Raw genomic sequence first — 23,091 nt, forward strand, 5'->3', positions numbered from 1 at the left:
AATAGAATAGAATAGAATAGAATAGAATAGAATAGAATAGAATAGAATAGAATAGAACAGAATAGAGCCTGGAGGTCTTCTAGTCCAACCCCCTCAGGCAGGAAACCCTATACCATTTCAGACAAATGGTTGCCCAATCTCTTCTTTAAAACATCTAATGTTGAAGCTATCACAGCTTCTGGTAAACAAGCATATCTGATATGATCTTCATTTTATAAAGATGAGTCTTTCTTAAGAAGCCTAGTAAAAAACTTAATATGCACTATATTATTAATCTGAAAATCTAGTTCTCCAGGAACAATATTTTCAAACGTCATCAGACAATATTCCTCCTTCCTATATTCTCATATATTCTTAGAGTTCCATTTTCATCATAATTTTGAATCACCTCCATTTAAAGCTGATCAAATATATTCAGTCCTATGTAGACAGAATTTTCATCCTTTATCAGATCTCAAGATAAAATTAAATTGTTTGTAAGAATATCATTAGGCCCATGGTTATTTAAAGCGTAAATAATAACTCATGGAAAATCTAAATGCCTAAAAATTTTAGGCAGGGGTCTTTCATTGTCCTATCTGGAGAATAGGACAATGATTATGGCATCTTCTTATGTCTACCACTGAAGTGCCCAGAGTGATTGGGAATTGGGTAGTATGTAAATTTAATAAATTATATGACTAATCTACAATTAGATTTGCAAAGGTTGGTGAAAACTTAATAATTCAAGTCCTAACTAAGGATTGGATTATTAAAATAGCATCTGAGGATATAGGCAGTTCATATGGTGACTCCCAGGGTATTAAAAAAATAAAACCTAGGGTGTTCAGGTGCAATAAATTCAAATTTCCAAATATCAAGGGAGTTCTAAGGTATTGTTCCAAAGGCTCCAATCATGACTGATATAACAGAAAATTTCTTTTCCCATGAACATTCAACTTCAGTCTGCAAGTTCTGTAATTTTTAACAATCATATTTCCAGTAGCAACTTTCTTCTTTTCAATGACTGTTATACCAGGCACATTATGAGGGGATTATCTGTTTGAATTTTGAAATCCCATAAGATTTTAGCCCACTCATTTTCCAAAACCTTCTCAACTACCCATTGGTTCTTGCTATATTCAAATCCAAACCCCTGGCAAAATTTTGACAACTTGATCACAATGATGCTTATAGTCGGTTTGTGAAATTTTGCTGCATCACTGATCAAATGGTCAATTATTTCATCCTTTTCACTACAAAATTGTTATAGATGGTTGCACAGTCACCCAGATGTTTACACTGGATTTGCATTTTTAGCCACTTATTAAGTCCTTCCCAAGAATCTGGGATAGGCAGATGTTATTTTTATTGTTATTGTTATCAAACTATAGTTTCTCCTTTAATATATAAATAAACTAAGGAGAGCTATACTATGAATAATATCCATTATTACAAGAAACAATGTGAAAATGTTACAATAACACATCTTACTATAGAAATTAAAACTGATTGATCATTACTGTAACTAGATCATTGTTACCTACTAATTATTTTATTCATTTAATTTGACTTCTGTAAACTTTGGATAATATAGTAGACACACTAATAACATAATTGCAATAAATTATGCCAACAATGCTTTTTATTATGAATTTGTTAATATAAAATAAAAATGATGCACTATATTTTAGGCCAAACTTTATAGTCAAGACAATGTAGTTGTATGTAACTATTTTTAATCGTACTTTGAATTATAAATAGCCAAGCAACACTGTTTTAAATCTTGCTAAAACATAAGTATTATTTTTCACTGATATTAATCATGGAAGAATGAATCTTTATCAAAAGCTTAGAATCCATAGAAACGTGAAAACCTACCGATTATAAAAAAGGGTGCTTTGGCAACCCTCCAAATATACTTAATCAAACAAATTATTAAGATCATGATAATGTCAACCAGTTACCACAGAAACTTGATATATGGGCTGTTAAAACAGAAAGAAAGGGGGGTTGGAGCTTGTCTTTAACAAGATAGTCTAATGTACTAATTCCTTAAACACCTTGTAATACAGTAATTATTTCTATGTTAAGTATTGTTGACAGAAATTATAACATGCAAAGGAATGAAGCACTAAAGGGAAGTTCAGAGATATGAAATGTGATTCCCTTAAAAAGGCTACAGTATAAAACAGTATCTGCAAAGGTTACACTTTAAAAACTAAGGTTCTCAGATCTATTTCAAGAATCTATGCTTTGTTAATTATTTCCCACTACAAGGTTTCCTACCTTAATTGTTTTGAAAGGAGAATTTTCATTCATCTATTTAGCAGAAGATTAACAACCCCCCCCTTCTTCTTCTTCTTGGCCAAAGCAGTTAATTTGAGTTAGCGATTCAGGAAACATGCCAATGTAAAATCCAGACAAATCACAGTTGGATCCATTTTCAGTTCTCAGGCAATTGCTTTTGCTTTGTATGGAAAACAAATTTAAAATTAATCTTTTAAAAAATGGGTGAGCACAACATTATTCCTGAGATTAAACCTAGCTGTTTCTTTGCACAGAAGTTTCTGAGCTACTATAACACTCGAATGTTTTCTCTGTCATAAAGATGTCTGACTCACCAGCCACTTGCCACTTGAAATTAGTTGGGTTATTTTAGTCACTGACATGCATTCCAGGAGAATGTTAGCAGTGCACCAAGATGGCAAAAAGGAATCTAATATAAATCGGTCACTTGGTTACAGTACAAAGCCAATAATAAAGGTTCAAATTTGGATTTATTTCTGGAGAAAGCATTTGTTTCCTGACATGTCTGCAAATTTATGCAGTCTGGCTTAGTAATAAGCTCAGCTGAACTGTGCAGAACACAGTTCTAAGTAAACATTTACAGGATTTATATGATAAATCGAAACACTGAAAAGCAAGTGCCTTATGGAATCTTTGGGATTTGTGAGCAAACATGGTGTGTGGATTTTAAAGCAAAGCTGGAGAAGTTTTACTTTAGTAAAGCTGGAGACGTTTTGAAAGCTCTGAGATAATTTTTTTTTCAGAGCACCAAGATCAGGAGGTTGGAAACATTTGCTTCCCTTTGGCAGTGACTCACAATACCAGAAAAATACTAAATTTACACTGGGGGCTGCTAGCTTTCTCAGTACTATATAATAGTGGTAAACTAACTGAGAATAAAATGTTGATATATTTTTCAGCTCAGATGATCCTGCTGCTTCATTCCAGGAGAAATACCAAACTACCCTGTGGGTATTTTATATCAACAAAGCAAAATTAATTGTGATATATCCTTATTTCCTTGAAGGAAGGAGGTGAACTAACAGTTTGGAGGTGGAGAGGGTAAATGAAAACTATTCAATCTAGTATTTTGAACTGACTTAATCAAAATTCTTATAGTTTTATTTTTTTAATACAAAGGTTCATGAAAAACAGACCACTGTAGAAGTTTCATCTATGACTTTCAAGACCAATATTATGCATTCTGACCTAAGATAAATTATCACTCTCACATCTCAGCTGACATTTTAGTTGTATAATATAATTGATTAAGTAGAAGCAACGTTTTGAACTAAACCATTTTCTTCATGTCTTTCAGCAAAGCGCAAAGTAGATTCAGTAAGGCTGCTGCAATAAAGTATCAAATTGAATTTTCTCCCCCCCCCCACACTTCTGAGAGATTAAACAGCCAGCCAGATTAGTTCTTACCCTTAAGGATTTAATCAAGTGATTCTTTAAAGTGTGCAATTTCCTGCACAAATAGTGGGGAAGACTGGCTCAGCTGGTTCCTCACCCTCACCATCCATCTTTGTAAGGATGATGGTTACATTCCTTTCATATCTAAGCAATGGGGTTACATCACTTTGAATGAGCTATATAAAACCAGCTGTTACATTCCATATTTGTGGGCCTTTATCTTCTTATTCAGCTGTGCCTTCAGCAGACAAGTAGGATTGCAGTGAAATGGAAACTACTGGGACAGGAAGGGCAGGATCACACCAGGCCTGCAAGTGAAGAGTTAAACTGCTGTGTGAGGAGAGTACCCTAAAAATAAGTACCAGCCACATGAATACTACCAGTAGTCCATTTGATGACTAGAATTTTGTCTTCTAGGAAGCTGCCGTATACTGTTCAGTATGTCTTACAATTTCCTTTGTACAAAATGAAGAAGCTTAGTTTGTTTAATGCAAGTGTGTGCCTTATCAAGGATAATTGACTCCTCCTCTGATGTAGAAGAATCATGTTCATCCCTGTACAAGCTTATTACTTAGATTTCTTTTCTGGTATAAACATGACATTAAAATTTATGGAGAGTTCAACCTTTTTCCAAGAAATTAAACTGAAGCCAGTTTCTTATCACACTACGTGTATTAATGATCTCATCAAGAAGACCATATGGGACTAACCAGATCAGCAGTAGAGGCCCCACAGCACTTTTTTTTTAATTATAAAGATATTCCAAAATTTCAGATCAGTAACATGTGAAACATCATGAATACATGGTTTGTGTATGGCAGTACAGAACAGGCTTGCTATACCTTGCTGTAGCCTCATGTACTGGAAGAAGTGTTTCTATATAGGTGAAACTTGAAAATATATTGTTGTTCAGCAAATGTTTTAGGATAGCTATACATTTATAAGCAGCTTCAGGTTTATAAAATTATAGCAGTGAAAATTAATTATAAATAACATCATTGGTGATATATGTTTTTATTTGCAAGTGAAAAATCTTTTACTGATTTTTTCCCCAAGTGTATTTTTCCAAGTGTATTTTATATTCCTAGCTTGGCCCTTTTTGATTAATTTAAATTTCATAGATTTCATAACTTGAAAATGATTAATTAAAGTAAAATAAAAAAAAATCATCCACACAAAATCTATGCATTACACTTGACAACTGCTTTTCAGTGACCACTATCAAGAACATAAATATCAGCATGTGCATTTAACATATGTACTTCATTTCTTTCTGCTTTCATTTACATTTCTCGCTGTCCCCAGTAATGGACTTATAATATCCCATCTGTTCTAATAAAGTGATTCACAGAAACTTACATCAGAATTCTCAACCTTCAGATTGCAACTATCTAGGGGTCACAATCAAATCTGAGAATGGTTACAAATTGGGGAAGGGTTAATTGCCAATGGAACCTCATCCTGTTCTATCCAGATACCACATCCAGGCAGATCAAGGCCAAAGCTCCAGCTTTGCACGAGTACCCTTCATCTTCACCTGGTTCAACACAGAGAAATTGGAAAGTTGTATTATCCTTCTTCAAGAAGTGGCTGGCAGCAAGCAGATTACTTCATGAGAAATGAAAGAAAATGCATTACTTGCATTTTTGGTTTTGGCACAGTGAAACATTATGCAGAACAATATTGCAGTAGATACTGAATTAATTAAATAACAATTATATGAATACTATTTGTATACTGTATAGTTGGAGCCATGGTGGCACAGTGGTTAGAATGCAGTACTGCAGGCTATTTCTACTGACTGCTGCTGGCTGCCAGCAGTTCGGCAGTTCAGTTCTCACTGGCTCAAGGTTGGCTCAGCCTTCCATCCTTCCTAGGTTGGTAAAATGAGAACCCAGATTTTGGGGGGCAATATGGTGATTCTGTAAACCACTCAGAGAGGGCTGTAAAGCCACTATGAAGCAGTCTCTTCTAGTGAGTGTTTAATGTGTACTTGCTGGTACATGTGATAAAATATTTCTGTTGTGAAATGTAGTCTGGATTCTCAGGAGAAAGAGGCTGCATTCCAAAATGCCAAGAGATGGTAAAGTTTAGAAGATTTGGTTGGGAAAAAGAGGATCAAGATAGCTCCTCTCTAGAAATTCTCAGAATATTTCTTTAATGATGCAAGTAGTTGCTTTAGTACTGAGGTTACCATAAGACATTTGGTATAACTTTGCTGCAGTGGGTATATCTGCAGCAATGCATGAAGAGGATACCACTTCTATCAATAGTTTATCTAAACACCTATTTTGTCAAGAAGTGATAAGACAATAACAATAACAATAACAATAACAATAACAATAATAATAATAATAGAGTTGGAAGGGACCTTGGAGGTTTTCTACTCCAACCCCCTGTCTTCTTAAATACTTCCAGTGTTGGAGCATTCACAACTTCTAGAGGCAGGTTGTTCCACTGATTAATTGTTCTAACTGTCAGCAAATTTCTCCTTAGATCTAGGTTGTTTCTCTCTTTGGTTAGTTTCCATCCATTGCTTCTTGGCTGTCCAGTCTCTTCTTAAAAACTTCCAGTGTTGGAGCATTCACCACTTCTGGAGGCAGGTTGTTCCACTGGTTAATTGTTCTAACTATCAGGAAGTTTCTCCTTAGTTCTAGGTTGCTTCTCTCCTTGTTTAGTTTCCATCCATTGCTTCTTGTCCTGCCTTCTGGTGCTTTGGAGAATAGCTTGACTCCCTCTTCTTTGTGGCAGCCCCTGAGATATTGGAACACTGCTATCATGTCACCCCTAGTCCTTTTCTTCATTAAACTAGACATGCCCAATTCAAGCAACCGTTCCTTATATGTTTTAGCCTCCAGTCCCTTGATCATCTTTGTTGCTCTTCTCTGTAATGCTCCACTTCTAAAACGTAGAGCATATTGGCTGCAGATAACAGTAGCATAAAGATATGGACAGAGAGCCAGTTTGGTATAGTGCTTAAAGTATCAGGCTAGAAGCTAGGCAACTATGAATTCTAATCCAACCTTAGGTACAAATCTAGCTGTGTGACCTTGGGCCTGTCACTTTCTTTCAGACGTAGAAGGAGGCTATGGCAAACCACTTCTGAAAAACCTTGCAAAAAAAAACCTCCAGGGATTTGTCCAGGCAGTCTCTGAGAATTGGATACGATTTGAAAAAATCGTATGAAAAAAGTGGGCACATTCAGGAGCTGCTCTTATCAAATTAATAAGATTAAATTGGGACATGTCACTTCCACAAGGCAAAGCTTCAGAATTAGACATATTAGGTACCATCTGATAAAACAAGAGTTTAGATAAGTATGGCACAAAAATCAATTTGGTTTTGAATTTTAAAAAAAAACAGGGAAACAATTATAATGAATCCATGTTTGCTGTCAAAAAGGAAATAGTACATACTGACATACAAATATGAAGCCATCTGCATTTAATTTAGTCAGAAAACTAAGTGTATAAACTGAGCTGCCATTCTGGCAATATACTTTTTAAAAATTATTTGTGAGGTGGAGAGATCTATTCTATTCTATTCTATTCTATTCTATTCTATTCTATTCTATTCTATTCTATTCTATTCTATTCTATTCTATTCTCATTGGGGATATTAAATGATGCAACTGTATCATATATAAATCAAATTTAAAAGTTGCATTTAGAGATAAGCTTACAGAAATGTTTGATTTTATTTTAGAGGCACTAGATGGTGCTGTGATACAATTGCAGTGGAATCTTCAGTCTTATGCACAACTATAGATAACTTCTTGTGGATAAAAAAGACATTATTTTCTGCAGATGATGCACTTTCTGCCGAAAGTGCATGATCATATGCTTTATTTCCCAGAAACAGAATGCTAAGCCAGGTCATTTATTCTGAATTTGTTCTTTTGATTGAACCCCCACCCCACCCCAAAGAGATTATGTAATTTGAAATTTTCCATCACACTGGGGCCCAAATGACATTAGTTTAACATACAAATGCAACTCTTGAATTAAAAATACTTTTATGATTAATAATTTATTTTTTCAATATTCTGCAGATGTGCAGAACACTCAACAATACCCCTTTCTGAATTAAGAAACTGAGGATCGCTTCTCAGTGTTAATCTACTGTCCAGGACAGAGGAGCAGAAACTTCCATTGACATTGGTTAAACATTTTTAATTCATCTACATTTTTAAATGTTTACTTTTCCTTTTCCTTTGCTTCCCTTGCTGAAGTTTATATTATACTTCATATAAAATAAAATATTGAAGTGTATATAAAGACTATTTCTCTACCAAGTTGAATATGGATGCTCTTTGTAGCTAGTGGCTGTGTTCTCTTTTCTGTTTTCTGCAAAATGGAGTTCAGTACTATATTAATATAGCAATAGCACTTAGACTTACATGCCACTTCACAGTGCTTTACAGTCTTCTCTGAATGGTTTACAGAGTCAGCATATTGACCCCAACAATCTGGGTCCTCATTTTACTGACCTTGGAAGGATGGAAGGCTGAGTCAATCTTGAGCCGGTGAGGATTGAACTGCTGAAAGCCGGCAGTCAGCAGAAGTAGCCTGGAGCATTCTAGCATTCTAACCATTGCGCCACCACAGCTCTTTATAACAAAGCTTTATTCGGAACATCTTACATCCTGCAATGATACCTCTAACACCTTCAAGCATCAACATCTGCCTATCCCAGGTCCTTGGGAAGGACTCAATAGGTGGATAAAAATGACAAATCCAATCTAAACATCTGGCTGGCTGGCTATGTGTGAAACCATAATAATAACCATAATAAAAGAAAGTGAAGACTTGATTTTGTCAGCTCAACAACAAGCTATTTGAACTAATGGCAATCAAAGCCAGAATTGAAAACTCATCAAATGATTCAGAATGCAGATTGTGCAAAGAAGTCGAAGAAACAGTATATCAAATAAACAATAGATCACTGGAACATCTGTAAAAACTATTATGTGCCAATAATGAAAATTCGTTGAAACCAGGATGGGAATGTATTTGAAATGAGCAAGTTAAAATATTATGGGATTATGTAATATCGCAGAGTTAACAATTGTTGATGAGAAAGATAAACAATTCTGGATAGTGAATGTGGCAGTGTCTAGAGACAGCAGAATAGAAAAGAAAGAACTGGAGAAAATCACAAAATATAAAGACTTGCAAATAAAAGTAAAACAACTATGGTGACAGAAAGCAAAGATAGTACCAGAAGTAATAGGTGCCCTGGGCACAATCTCAAACATTTGGAGTACCACTTGAATACCATCAATATTGACAAAGTCACCATCAGCAAAAGGCAGCTTTCTTAGAAATAGTTTACATCCTGTGATGATAGCTTGAACACTCTCAAACAACAAAATCTGCCTATCTCAGATCTTTAGGAAGGACTCCATGGGTGAATAAAAATACCAAGTCCAGTCTAAACATCTGGTTGACTATGTGACTCCTCCTCCTCCTCCTCTTCACTCAAGGCTTATGAAGGCCAATATCAGCTAAAGAACTGGCAGCTGCTATTTCACACTGTTGTGAACAGATAACAATAATGTTAGTTTTACATGTGGCCATTTCAGAAACACTAGAAATATATTTAAAGGACTGAAATACAGCCAGTCACGTAGCTAATTGTTTCATTTTTAGCCTTCTTTTTGGTTTTAATGCTAAAAATTGTTCTATGTTTTTATAAGGGGAAACAATACATAAAAACAACCATTTGTTTAACAAATGAAAGCAATTAAATTTATGGTGCTACATAGAGATCTCTCTAGTGCTGGTTTCAGCTATTCTTAATCAATTTTTACTAAGTTAATTTTCACATGACTAGAATGAAGACAGTCATTTGTGAGATTTTCTTTCTCATATGTCAAATTTAACTGGTTTTATTCCTTTTCAGGCATGTGTTTAAAGATATGATAATTTCATATTGGATAAAGAATAGATTGCATTACTAAACATGCTTTCTATTTATCAATGTTTCTCAACCTTGACAAATTTAGGACATGTGGATTTCAGCTCTCCATGCTGCTTGGGGAATTCCAGGAGTTGAAGTCCACACATCATAAAGTTCCCAAGGTTAAGAAACACTATGTATTCTGCTGAGAGGCTTAAAGTGGATATGTATTCTCCCTGTTCTACCACCTAATAAAAATGATTCCAGATAATATGGAAAGCAACCAGTTTTATAGCTAACAGTTCTCTACTGAGATTGGGAAGAGAAAGGACCCACAGCCAACATCAGACTGCAAGTTCTCTTCTCTATGCAGGTGGAAATGTTTACAGTATGCTAAACACCCAAAGAACAGGGTTTGAATAGTGAAATTATCTTTCTCCCAGGTAGCTGAATGTCTTGGAGTATCATTACCATAAATTAAAATGTTGTAACACTATTCAGATGTTGTGTTTTGATAAAGTGGTTCTCTTAGGAGGTGACCAGCAATTTAGTATAACAAAACATCTACCGTATTTTCCGGCGTATAAGACGACCCCCTACTTTTCGTGTTAAATTATAGGGTTTGGGCTAATAACTCAATATTTCACTTCCTGGCACACAATCTGCATATTAACAACTCGTTTAGCGTTAGTACCCTTTTTTTATAAGTGCCACGATGTTGTTAAAATAAAAGAGGTAAACTTCGTGACCCTCCCAGCCCGTGCATAAAACAGAAATGAAAAGGCTTAAGCCTTTCCATTCCCAAATACCAAGGTTTCCCCCGAGTTTTGCGCGGTTAAACAAACGGCATTTGCGTATTAATGTTTCTCCACGGAGCACAAAATTCGCCCGAATTAAGGAAAGTAGGGAGCTAAAGAATCTGGGGCTACAGGGAATACCTCTGGCACGACAGGCAACCCTGGGAAACACAAGGACTGTAGCGGCACCCTCAGTTCGCACAATCCGATCCAGAAAGTGCCCAGAGGCTCCTTCGTTACTTCTAACAGAACGTCTCCACGTCCCGCCTGCCTCGCCTTTTAAACCCCACCCCCTTTTCCCCTGTAACGTTTCCCTGCTCCGCCTGCTCTGTGATTTGCCCAGCTTTGTTCCTTCCCTGCCAAATGCGCGCCTCGCCTTCTTTCCTCTGAGCTCTCTCGCTTGGTACGCTGCTGCTCTCAGTTCCACACTCTGTGACCGGGCAAGCAATTCTTCTGGTCAGGTGGTGTCTCGGCGGGAGCAAAGGTGCTCCCTTCCTACTGTTGACCGGCGCACCTCTGGGGACCGCCTGCCCGTCCTCTCGTCGGGGACCTGACAGCCAGCATTGGAAGCGCCAGCATGGCCAGTCCTAGAGAGAGCAATGGCGGCGGCTGCAGCAGCCGCCCCATGATCTGACGAGAGTTTGCCCTCCATCACCCGTTCGCTGTTGGCCGCTTAACCACGGGTCGCCATCGCCTACCTCCATTCACCCAGCGATCCCGCCGTCCAGCAGAAAAGATCAGAGAGGTGAATAGTATTTTCCGGCATATAAGACAACTCGGCGTATAAGATGACCCCCAACTTTTGAGAAGATTTTCATGGGTTAAAAAGTCGTCTTATAGGCCGGAAAATACGGTATGTCATTTTAAAAGTATGAATTGTCCTCCCCCATTTCCCCCTCCCCACATGCTACAGAAAGGCTTCTTCACTAATCTATTTTTCTCAGTCAGAGAAAAACCCGGAAAGACTGTCTTCACCCTGAACTATAACCATGTATGTTATATCAGTTTCTGGATCTGCATTCCAAACCTTTATTGATGCATCCATGCATCTCTGGAAATGATTATCTACTCTCTCTGATAATCTGAAAATATCAGCCTGCTTGTCAACTGTACAATAAAAAACTAATAAAAAGATTCATCACTTTCTAGGATTTGTTTGAGAGTATAGCCTTGGTAAGACCATGTTTAGAATACTGCATCCAGTTTTGGTTACCCCAATATAAGAAAGAAAAGAGTTCAGAGAAGAAAGAGTTCAGAGAAGAAAAGAGGAGAGCAATAAAAATGAAAAGAAGGACCAGGGGTAACATGATAGCAGTCTTGCCACAAGGAAGAGGGGGGGACAACTTATTTACCAAAGCACTTGTAGGAAGGACAAGAAACAATGGATGGAAACTAATTAAGGAGAAAAACAACCTAGAACTAAGGAGAAAATTCCTAACAGTGAGAACAATTAACCAGTGGAACAAATTGCCTTCAGAAATTGTGGGTGCCCCAACACTGGAGGCTTTTAAGAGACTGGACAACCATCGATCAGAAGTAATATAGCTCTCCTGTGAGAACAGGGGGTTAGACTAGATGACCTCCAAGGTCCCTTCCAACTCTATTACTGTTAGTGTATATTTATAAATATAGACTAAACACAAAAGTTTGATTAAAAAAAGAAGCTTGTTCATAATTTGATATCAGATTAATGTTACTTTTGGCTGAACCAAAGAATCAGAGCAGAAGTGGATTGACTTCTAAACATATCACCAAACCAATGTACTTATTTTTACTAGACTAGACTAGACTAGACTAGACTAGACTAGACTAGAATAGAATAGAATAGAATAGAATAGAATAGAATAGAATAGAATAGAATAGAATAGAATAGAATAGAATAGAATAGAGCTGGAAGGGACCTTGGAGGTCTTCTAGTCCAGCCCCCTGCTTGAGCAGAAGAACCTACAGCATTTCAGAAAAGTGACTGTCTAGTCCACGGGTGTCAAACTCACCACGTCACATGACGTGTCATGACATATCGTGACTTTTTTTGCATTGCTGGAGCTGGGGTGGGCGCGGCCTCCGTATGATGCAACTCGCGAGCCGGCAGTTTGACACCCATGGTCTAGTCTCTTCTTAAAAACCTCCAGTGATGGAGTGCCCACGATTTCTGAAGGCAAGCTGTTCCACTGGTTAACTGTCCTCACTGTTAGGAAGTTTCTCCTTAATTCCAGGTTGCTTCTCTCTTTGATCAGTTTCTTGTCTTTCCCACTGGTGCTTTGGAGAATAGTTTGATGCCTTCTTCTTTGTGGCAGCCCCTCAAATACTGGAATACTGCTACTCACTGAATACGATTTGTCAGCCAGCTACAGATCCATCTGATGGTGTTATTGTCTATCCCACCTTTTTCTAGCTTACTAAGCAGCAGGTTTTGGTCTATTTCGAAGAATAATCCAAATATGTGAAGCTAACAAATTTGTTTCTCCGAGCACCAGTGCTTTTTTTGTAAAAGAAAAAGGTGCCGGAACTCACACATGTCATACAACCTGCCTTGCCTACCCTACAAGGTTCCATCCAAAAAAGGTGCCGGAACTCCGTTCTGAGCGTTCTATGAGAAAAAAAGCCCTGCCGAGCACACTATCATTTGTAATCTCCTGCCTCCAGTATACTGTATGCATCCTTAAAAAGGATTATCTGTCCACAGATACTTTCCTTCGTTATCCCTGCTTTAATCTCCAAAGCTCAACTGCTGGCTAAGATTTGCCAACTATTTTATAGATTAGCCTGTAGAAGAAAAAAAAATTACCATATGCTTATGCACATTTAGTGGCTTTCAGCAGCCTCACGTATTAACTAGGACAACATTCAGCTTTTGGCTATATAGCAAAGGGTAAGGAAGAGAGAAGGATATTGGTTACAAATGCTAAATTGCATAGGGAAATTGGGGTCTGAGAAATGTTGACAAAAATAGTAACTACAGCTAGGTATAAGCAAAAGGAGGGAAGTGCTATCCTGTACCTATGGTTTCATAATGCTTTTAAAAATCTAATTTGCAAAGATTTTCCCAAAGGAAACAGTTACTAGCCCAAATCTACAATCATATGCTCCGATTTATTTTCTTGTTACCACTTATAGACACCACCTCTTATCAGAGGCCTCCACATTTCAGAGACCTTTTCTAGGTTTTCATAGATACCGACTTTTGTCTACTTTAATTCAAGCTCGGCATATCACTGAGAACCTTAGTAGATTAGTCAGCTCAGATATATGTTGCTTTGCTGGTAGAAACATATTTTAGACATTTCTACTGACATACCAGTGTTTTAGCATTAATCCGAAAGAGCACAGAGTGAGTTTGTCCAATGCAGCATCCTTGCTTTCCCGCAGTGCATCTACTTTGTCACACAACTCGCCATGAAGCAGCTTCAGAAAGCAAAAAATGCCCTTTTTTCTTTGCCAGCATCTCTTCTCAGTTGTTTCAGAGGTTGCAAACACAACTACAGACTTTCTGTATTTAAGACTGATAGCAGATGTGTTCCAACGTCGTAAGGCAATGTTTCTGCTTCTTCTCTTCAAGAATTATTATCGTTATGAGGATGTCTAACATTGATTACATAACTGTACACAACCAAAACAGCCTGTGATATCTAGTTTTTTGAGCTTTGTCATGATGTGATTTATAAAAAAAACCCTTATTGTAGTAAAATTCAGGTCAATTAGCTCTTAATCATAGTCATATAAACATAATCATACTAGTAAAGTTTAATTGTTTCATTGTTATGCCATTCTCCTATTTCCTATTTTATGTTTTTTTAAAAAATTCTCTTGGTTTTATAGATAAAAGTTAATTTGTATTTTTACTGCACATCTCCCAGAATATCTTATAAGCAGAGTGTGCAATTTATAAATTTAAGCAAACAAAATAGAAGGGAGAGTTCCAGGAGATACCACACATCTGGGCTAGACAACTGAATTCCATATTCTTCTAGGCTTAAATATCTATATTTTTAGAAGTGCTGGTGATGGAACAAGTGGGAGCAATGAAAAAGCCTGCAGTGTAGTCCATCAGGAGGGAGACTAAATGTCCCTAACTACCACTGCTCCTCTATCTCTATCTGTGAAAAATAATTCCAATTGTCTTATAGTATAAAGAAAATTTTCTATGGCAAGAATCAAAACAGTTATTTAAGAGACAATTTTTCATGAGAGTACACTAGGCTGAGAAAGAATCATCCCTTCCCACTTACACCAAAGCCATGATCTGGAGGAAGAGGAGGAAGGAATGACAGTGATATGATCATAGGGAAGACTTTTTTTTATCCTCAGACTCTAAGGAAAGAAAGTGAAATAAATGGCAGTAATATATTGAGCCTATCAAAGCCCATGCTAGACAAACCATTGATATGACTCAGTTTTAGACAACTTTGAATATTAATATTTATAAGTAGAAAATGATAGTAACTATATTATTCTATTTATGCCAAAAGCTTTGAAGCAATTTTGTGCCACAGAGCCTTACACCATTTCTCTGTAGTTCTATATTCTAGTGAAGCGGGCGGCAGGCGGGGGGTGCTGGGGAGGTGGAGGGCCCCCCCTCGAGTGTCGGGCTCCCGAGGCCCGACAGCTGGGCTGCCAATCAGCTGATTTGCATTGAAAAACCAGCTGCTGCCATGGGACAGGGTGAGCTCTCATCACTAGCTCCAGCTCCTGCCAACCCAGCAATTCAAAAGTGGGCAACCGCGAGTAGATAAATGAGTACCACTTTGGGGGCAAGTTAATGGAGGCATGAAAGGAGCCACCAATTGGGCATTCCCAGGACAACAGTAATGTCACTATTGAGAAGTATAAGGATTCCAGCTTTGATCTACTTACCTACCTATGAAATAATTTACATTTGTGTGACTGTACACAAAAGTAGCTAATGTTTCTCATGCAATTCAGCAAGGCTGAACAAAAGAAATGGGAGTGGCAATGGAAATCTGCCCTTTGTTACACTACAAATATTGCAGTAATATAGACTTACAGTGATAGTACAGTATAATATATTTAGCATATTGTTTAATTCAGTTTTGTGCCCAAAAAGCAAATAAACTTTTGAAGTGTGGTACAGTGATGAAAACAGATATTCTATCCAATAAAGATATAGAAGTCTCTAAGGGGGGCTTTGTAACTCTTTACAAAAACTGAGCAATGATGTTCCATATCATTGCACCATAAATTGTACTCAGCTGTGTCCATCTATCAAAGGAAAACACGCTGCTAGCAGATTCCTGTTTCTCTTTTCCATTTTCTTGTTTCCCAGCTACAGAGATTTGATAAAGCAGATATGGATGTTATGGGTCAAGAACAACAACAAGAAGCTTTACTTCTAGAACATATTCCACTTACACAGTGGAATATAGAACCTTTATCCTAGAGACAACATTTTCATGCTCTATTTGTATAATACAAATGTAATAACCTCCTGGGTGCTGTGCTAAATGTAAACAACCTGCAGATTTATTATCTCCTTTTATTGTGGGCTGCTAATGGTTGTTTGAAGTATTGCAATAAGAGCTATTTATAATTTATCAGAATTTGTTGATGAAAGATAATCAATCCCAATACATATCCAATTAAACTAATCAACATTCAATTTTTCAATTTAATATGAAGGAGATTATGGTAACAGAAGTCTTGTATGAAACAGCAGAGGAAGATTATCTTTATCTCTAGCAATCTTTTAAAATTCAGCCAACATTTGGTAACTAAAGAACAAAGATAAATTTCTGATGAATATAGACATTCTAGTTATCCCCAGAATAATAGAATAACAGGAAAGGGACCTTGGAGGTCTTCTAGTATAGTCCCCTGCTGGAGCATTATACCATTTCAGATAAATGGTTGTCCAATCTCTTCTTAAAAACCACCAGTGTTGGAGCACCCACAACTTCTAGAGGCAAGCTGTTTCACTGATTAATTGTTTTCACTGCTGGGAAATTTCTCCTTAGTTCTAGATTATCAAGGTATCTCTCCTTGATAAGTTTCCATTCTTAGTCCCCAGTGAAGATTTTGCTTCCACAAGAAAAGTGGCTCATTAGTAGTAACTACATCAGAAGTAACTGTTTCCTTTTTTTAAATAGCAATTAGACATCACCGGAAATATAGGGGAGAATTACTAAAATGTCATGCGGCACATAAGGCTGCTTTCAGAAAACAAATTCTAAATATTAAATTATTTAGAAATTATTGCCTGAATTTTTGGTGGGGATATTAATCCTTTATTTCTTAATTTTTTTCACAGAAAAAGTTTCAAGTTGTTTTAGTTTTTGGACAGAAATATAATCGCTCTAAGATTCATTTGTGTTCTTAGGAAAAAGCTGAGCTTAGATAGAATAGATACTTCTTTGTGTGCACATTTGGCAGAGGTGCACAACCTTAGCCTCTAAGGCTCCATGCAGCCCTTGGAATGTTTCCAAAAACTGCCATCAAATTACCAATCTTAATACGAAAGAAGGGAAAGTAATGAAATATCTTGCTGTTTTAAAATTAGTTTAAGCTTGATTAAATCACAGTTAATTTTTAACCTAGCCTGCATGCTTATTATTGTCCTTTTAGAATCTGGTCATCAACATGACACCAACAGATGAAACAGGTCACTAATCCAAATAAAGTTTCACAACACTGTATTAAGGCATCTATGGGGACTTTTTAGGAAACAATGCAACAAGGCTTCTGGGATTGCTTTCCTTGACATTAAACCCACTGAATATAATTCAGCCAACAAATTACACAACGCCTCTGCCTGAGAAGGCTTCCCAGAATAGTTTCCAAAGTAACAAAAGCAAACATGAGAAAACGAGGTGTAGGTCCAGAAAGTTCACTGACATTACTTGAGAAATGAATAGATTTAAAACAAATCTTCAGGTTATAGTTAATGCAAAGATAGTTCCTTAGTGCTCAGATTTGGTTTGCATAAATTTATTTGCTCTTTGTGTGAATTCCTTTACAGATTTGAAAGACAATTCCAGTTCTCTATTTAGTACTTAATATTGGATGTCCATAATTAGTTTCCCCACTTATTCACTATTGATTAATATGACATTCCAGCTCCCTATTTGCCATTGCTAATCCCCCCCATTTGGGTGATTTTCTTTTTCTTACTAGCATTTGTGCAGCTTGGTTGTGAGTTCATTTTGTACTCTGCCAACTTCAGCTCATATAGCAAAACTATCAGGAAATATCAAGACATCATTGTATACAGTCTCACCTACATATCAGAAAGAATGACTTCAGAGATCTGCAACTAAGAATATTATAAAGCAATTAGAGTATTAAGTGTATATTTACATTCCCAAGTACATGGTTCCTAAAATTTAAGACATAAAAACATGTTTGATCTTTAACTGCCTTCTTCCCGTATCACACAACTAATTTTTAAATAAGGCAGCAGAATTCTTAGTTTACTTTCATTCAAAGCCTTTGTCACACAGATAAAATTTAGATATATAAAAGTCTATTATAGTTACATATATTGTATACTGTATATAAGAATTGTAATATGACACAGTAAAGTCATTCAATATCTTAGAGCAATCATTCATAATTCTATTTCAGTCCAGACAGTAAAATTATGAAACCATTGCACACTCTCTCCCACTGCCTGCTGAACAGAGCATAGTGAAATCTGAAAGTTACAAGAGGAGAGGAGAGGAGAGGAGAGGAGAGGAGAGGAGAGGAGAGGAGAGGAGAGGAGAGGAGAGGAGAGGAGAGGAGAGGAGAGGAGAGGAGAGGAGAGGAGAGGAGAGGAGAGGAGAGGAGAGGAGAGGAGAGGAGAAATTTCTGATTTGATTCTTTTCACACAGGCTATGTCAAAAAGGACAAACTCCAGAAAGGAAGAAGGCAAGAGATGATGGAAAAAACCCTACAATCAGATATTCCCCCCTCCCTTTATGGGTGCACTACTGTGATTGGCAGATAATTCTCCCACTACCTGGATCTGGGCTGAGCAAGGAGGGCAACAAAATTCAACCAATTCAGTTTTAGATAGACCATCTACAGTATCTATAATCTAGATCAGGGGTGTCAAACTGCCAGCCCGCAGGCCGGACATGTCATCCAGTAGCCGTGCCCACCCCATTACCAGCAATGGCAAAACCGTCCCGATACGTTGTGCGACGTCACGGGACGTCACAAGTTTGACATGTCTGATCTAGATAATCTCATTCCCACCATGGATCAGAACAAAAGCAAAAGAGACAGGATAGGGGTTGGAAATGAGGACAGCACATTTCATGCCATTATTGTTCTCTGTCAACTCAAGGACCTATGGGCAGCGATTTAACTCAGCTGTGGTGAAACCCCTGCCATCAGCTATGATGACAGTAATATACAACCAAGTGTTTCCATTAGTTAATGTAGAGAAATGCTTCATTCCTAAACCCTAGTCATTCCACTGCAATCAATGTCCTGCCCAAATGCTTACATACTTCTTCTTTGTTGACTACATATTTGGAAGAGATAAAAGTAGTGGACAACACCTAGTTCTGATGATAATTCATCATGTTACTCCTTTGTATTGCTTAATACTCCCGTCGCTGCTCTATTCCTCCCCTGCAGCCCAGAAATGACTGAGCTCAAAAGATGAGGGACATTCTTGTTTGAAAATAAAGGATTTTACACAATCTATAATCTGTTCTGCTCTCCTACCATATGTCTCAAGGTAGGAAAACAGAAGACAGTCTGCTATCCAACTTCCTGTTTTCACTGTTCTCCTGTATTCCTCAAGGGCAGCAACTGCAAGGTTAGGTTTCTTCTTCAAATAAAATGAGTGCAGTTGTGGACTTTTCAAACACCCTTTTTAGACAGCGTGCTATTAAAACATGTTGGTTGATCCTAAAAGTGGCAGCTCTGAGCAGGCCTTGAATGTGTTAATTAATGTGCACTTTTGTCTTGAATTTGGTAGATACAGTAGGTCAAAGATCTTTTAAGGAGCATCTGTTTCTCTCTCCGGTCTGGCGGGTATTCATGAACAGAAGATTGAAGGTTCATGCTAGAAGCTTGGAGCACTAGAAATACCCAAGGTAATAACCCTAGTTGCAAGCTGCCTGTTAAAGAAGGAATAAAAATGATAGGGATTCAGGGGCAGATAGAAAACACAGTATCGGTGAGGCTGCTGGGCATCTGCTGGTTCTGATCCAGTGCTATCAAATAGGATTGCAACCAGGTTGAAGCAATTAGATAATACACTTGGAGTCACATTTTGCCATATAATTTTGGGGAATTGCTATCTTTGGGGTTGCATTGCCCCCCAGACAGATCTGGTGCATAATCGGGGGTTTTCCTGAATTTGTGACTCCTGCTTGAGGAGCAGATGGCAGTCGTGCCAGGGGGGGGCTTTGCACAATGCTTACAGCCATTCCTGGACCAACAGGCCCTTCCACCAGGCCCAAGACCAGCAAAATGCAATTATGTCCAATCCTTTATCTAATGGATAGAATCTTGCCAAACTAAAGCTATAATGGTCTAAACCTACTCGATATATCCTGAGAGATTCTAGGAAGGGCCTACCTTGAATCTCTCTTCCCCCTCCTTTTCCATTCAGCTCAGGATTGTACAGTCTCTTCATCCAGGTTCTCTCTGGGAAAACTCTCTGTTGTCAAAAGTCTCCACCTCTACTCCTCCAGGTGCACATTCCATCACACTTTCTCACAGTCATCCATGGCCTAGTCATTTTCTGTTTGGACTATTGTAATGCTCCCTACAAGGGACTGCCCTTGAAGAGTATCTAGAAAGCTTCAGTCACTCAAAATGCAGCAGCCTGCATAGTTTTGCGCAAGCCTGAATTTGTGTATATGTCATCTCTTTTGCGGGAGCTGCATTGGTTGCCAATTTCCTTTTGGATGCAATTCAAGGTACTGGCTATCACATTTAAAGTCCTACATAACTTGGAGCCAGATTATTTGAAGGACTGCCTCTCCTCAGTACATCTATCCAGCCAATGGTGGGATTCAAATATGTGAATAACCAGTTCTGTGTGGATGCCACTTCCAGATGTCCATTCTAGTCCTGGGCAACCAAAAAATGGTTACTGGTTCTGCAGAAGTGGTGTGAACTGGATGAATCCCACCACTGTATCCAGCCCACTAGAGCAGAAAGGCTGGGCTTGTTGCAGGTCCAATCTGTTGGGACCAAGAAAAAGGCTTTTCTCTGCCGTGGGGGGAGAAGAGGGATTAGGGTTTTAAATTGTGATTATTCATTGTTGTATGCCCTCCAGAGTCACTGTTGTGATTTGGGAAGTCATATAAATATGTTTAATAAATAAATAAGTAAAACTATTGATAAAATTTGACAATAATTCCTGCAGAAAAAGATAAACTGTATACAATCATCCCAGAAGGAGATAGCGGTTGTTTTATGCTTCCATAATGTGTGTGTGTGTGCGTATCCATGCATGTGTATGCACACACACGTGTTTGTGTGGTGAGGCAAGACTAGGAGACATTATTTCATGGTTACATGGTCCAGTTCTAAGGGACAAGCCCTCCCCCTTACAAATAAATTGGCTTCTTCCCTAATGTTAGATGAAATTCTTCCAAACAGCATTTTCTAGTGGTGATGATAATGATGATGATGATTTTGCCATCTTTATTATTTTTATTGTTACGATTGTCATAAGATTGGTTGTTAAAATTCTGTCAATTACTGTAAGTTTAGATTTAAATAATTAATCTAATGTACCATATTATCAATGGATGTTTTAATTTTATTTGTCTTGTGAATGTTCTAATTATCAGTTTTAAATTGCTGCTGATTTCATGGTATGGAAATATAGTAACTATAGAAATAAAATTAAACAACAGCATTACATAATGTTGTGGAAGCCTTAATGTGGTTTTGTGTTTTGGGTTCTAGGTTTAAAATGAATAAGTTTTTGTTGTTGTTGCTGTTGTTGTTTTGTTTTGTTTTCCCTTTTATATATAATATTTGAGCGTTGTTTAAAGTTAGTAAAATATCCAAATCAGGGAATGTGTTTTCTCCCTTAGGGTTAAAAAAAACCCCTGAAGTTATATAGGGGATTCCCTTAATATGAATTATGACGAAGATTAATGAGTCAATAGAGGTATATATTATTCCCTAGAGCAAAGAGTAGCAGAGATGGTCAAACTGATTCTTTTGTCCAAAGAAGAAAATATATTTAATCTTGTTTCTGTTTTGAAATTGCTTCCAGACTGTGCTTGCAATGAATGTTTTTGTTTTTGCTAATTTATTGTTAAAGAAATGGTTTGCACATATTAACATTATAAGAGCCTTGGTGGAGCAGTGGGCTAATGCCTCCTTAAGTAACACCAGCTGCCTGCAATTAGTGCAGGTTCGCATCCCACCAGGCTCAAGGTTGACTCAGCCTTCCATCCTTCTGAGGTAGGTAAAATGAGGACCCAGATTGTTGGGCGCAATTAAGCTGACTTTGTAATAATGCCGCTTGGGGACGTGTGTGAAAGCCCTAATAAGCAGGCATATACATAGAATGAAGGCTATTACTAAGCACATTGATTTGTGCTTTAAATTGTAAGCCGCCCTGAGTCTTCGGAGAAAGGGCGGGATATAAATGGGATTAAAATAAATAAAAATAAATATTGTTGTGTAAAAGGAAAAAGTTGTGATTGTAATTTGGTATCTTTTATGGTGCTAAAGAAAGTTGGAAGTTGATGCCTTTTTCTTTTCTTTTCCCTCTTGACACTACCTTTTTTTTCTTTTCCCTTCCCCTTTTTCTAGTCGTCTATTACTCTTTTGAATTTCTGTTTGTATTTTAGACTTTGAGAAAGCGGTAAAACTATGATAGAATAAAGAAATAAAATTAAACAATGAAACAGCTACTGTAACTTTCAAACATTTTTCTCCTCTCACGTAGCAACCTGCAGATGATCAGTCTCTGCCAAACCAAGCAGCATTACAGAAAGAGAGACAGCAGAGAGCAGCATTTAATCTTACTTTCAGTTGCACCAAATGCACATCCACATGCTTGCTGTCCAGATCCTGCTGAACTGAGTAAGTCAAATCCCGCACTCTTTCTGATGTCATCCGAAGCCACGTCTCAATCTCAGGCAAGTGGAGAACAATCTTCCAGTCCGCAACTGTGTGGAGCGGGGGAGGCTTTTCGTACTGTTGTTCGGAATCAAAATCTTCCTTACCATCTTGCTCAGTTGTAGGAGTCGTATTGATGATCATGGGGGATACATCGGTAGTAACTGCATTCAGTTCTTGTGGAAGAATGGGGGAAAGAGCTACTTCCATGGCTGGTGTCAGAAGTTCTAGATCATGCTTCTTGACAAAGCAGCTGCACATAGGGAAGAGGAAAGGGGCAAAAAATTTTTATTAAAAAAACAGAACTTGGAATAAAACATCCACCCATCCATAACAATTGAAATACTGCATGTTTAGACATATATTGAATTCTGCCTATTTGTTAACAGCACTGGAAGCAGGTTGAACTTGTTTGCAACTAACCAAATTAAAATTCGGTCTAAGCATACCCAAATTCAAATCTAAACATATGTGTCAGAAGTTTAATAACAAAACAAACCTAGCGTGGTTTAGTTTTGCTTCTTATGATTAGGATGATTGACAGCAACTAGGAAGCTCCCCAAATGATGGTTTATTAATCATAATCAATCAGTTAACAGCCTCCAGTTTCAGAAACTACACTATTCAGGGTTTACTTATATATTTGAAACTATATGTTCATAAC

The 23,091-nt window shown here is 37.5% G+C and overlaps 1 protein-coding gene across 1 annotated transcript in view; it reads right to left on the reverse strand.

The window, feature by feature from the left end:
* Positions 1-22,637, reverse strand: part of AKAP6 (A-kinase anchoring protein 6) — a gene marked incomplete at its 5' end in the record, with an annotated part of 235,359 nt that extends 212,722 nt beyond the window's left edge. Inside the window, one exon of the mRNA XM_081319843.1 lies at positions 22,335-22,637. Within this exon, the coding sequence (XP_081175969.1) occupies positions 22,335-22,637 (303 nt within the window). The remainder of the gene's footprint in view (positions 1-22,334) is intronic.
* Between the last annotated feature and the right edge of the window lie 454 nt (positions 22,638-23,091).

The sequence above is a fragment of the Vipera berus genome, assembly GCF_964194415.1.
Source record: "Vipera berus genome assembly, chromosome: 1".
NCBI classification, from domain to species: Eukaryota; Metazoa; Chordata; class Lepidosauria; order Squamata; family Viperidae; genus Vipera; species Vipera berus.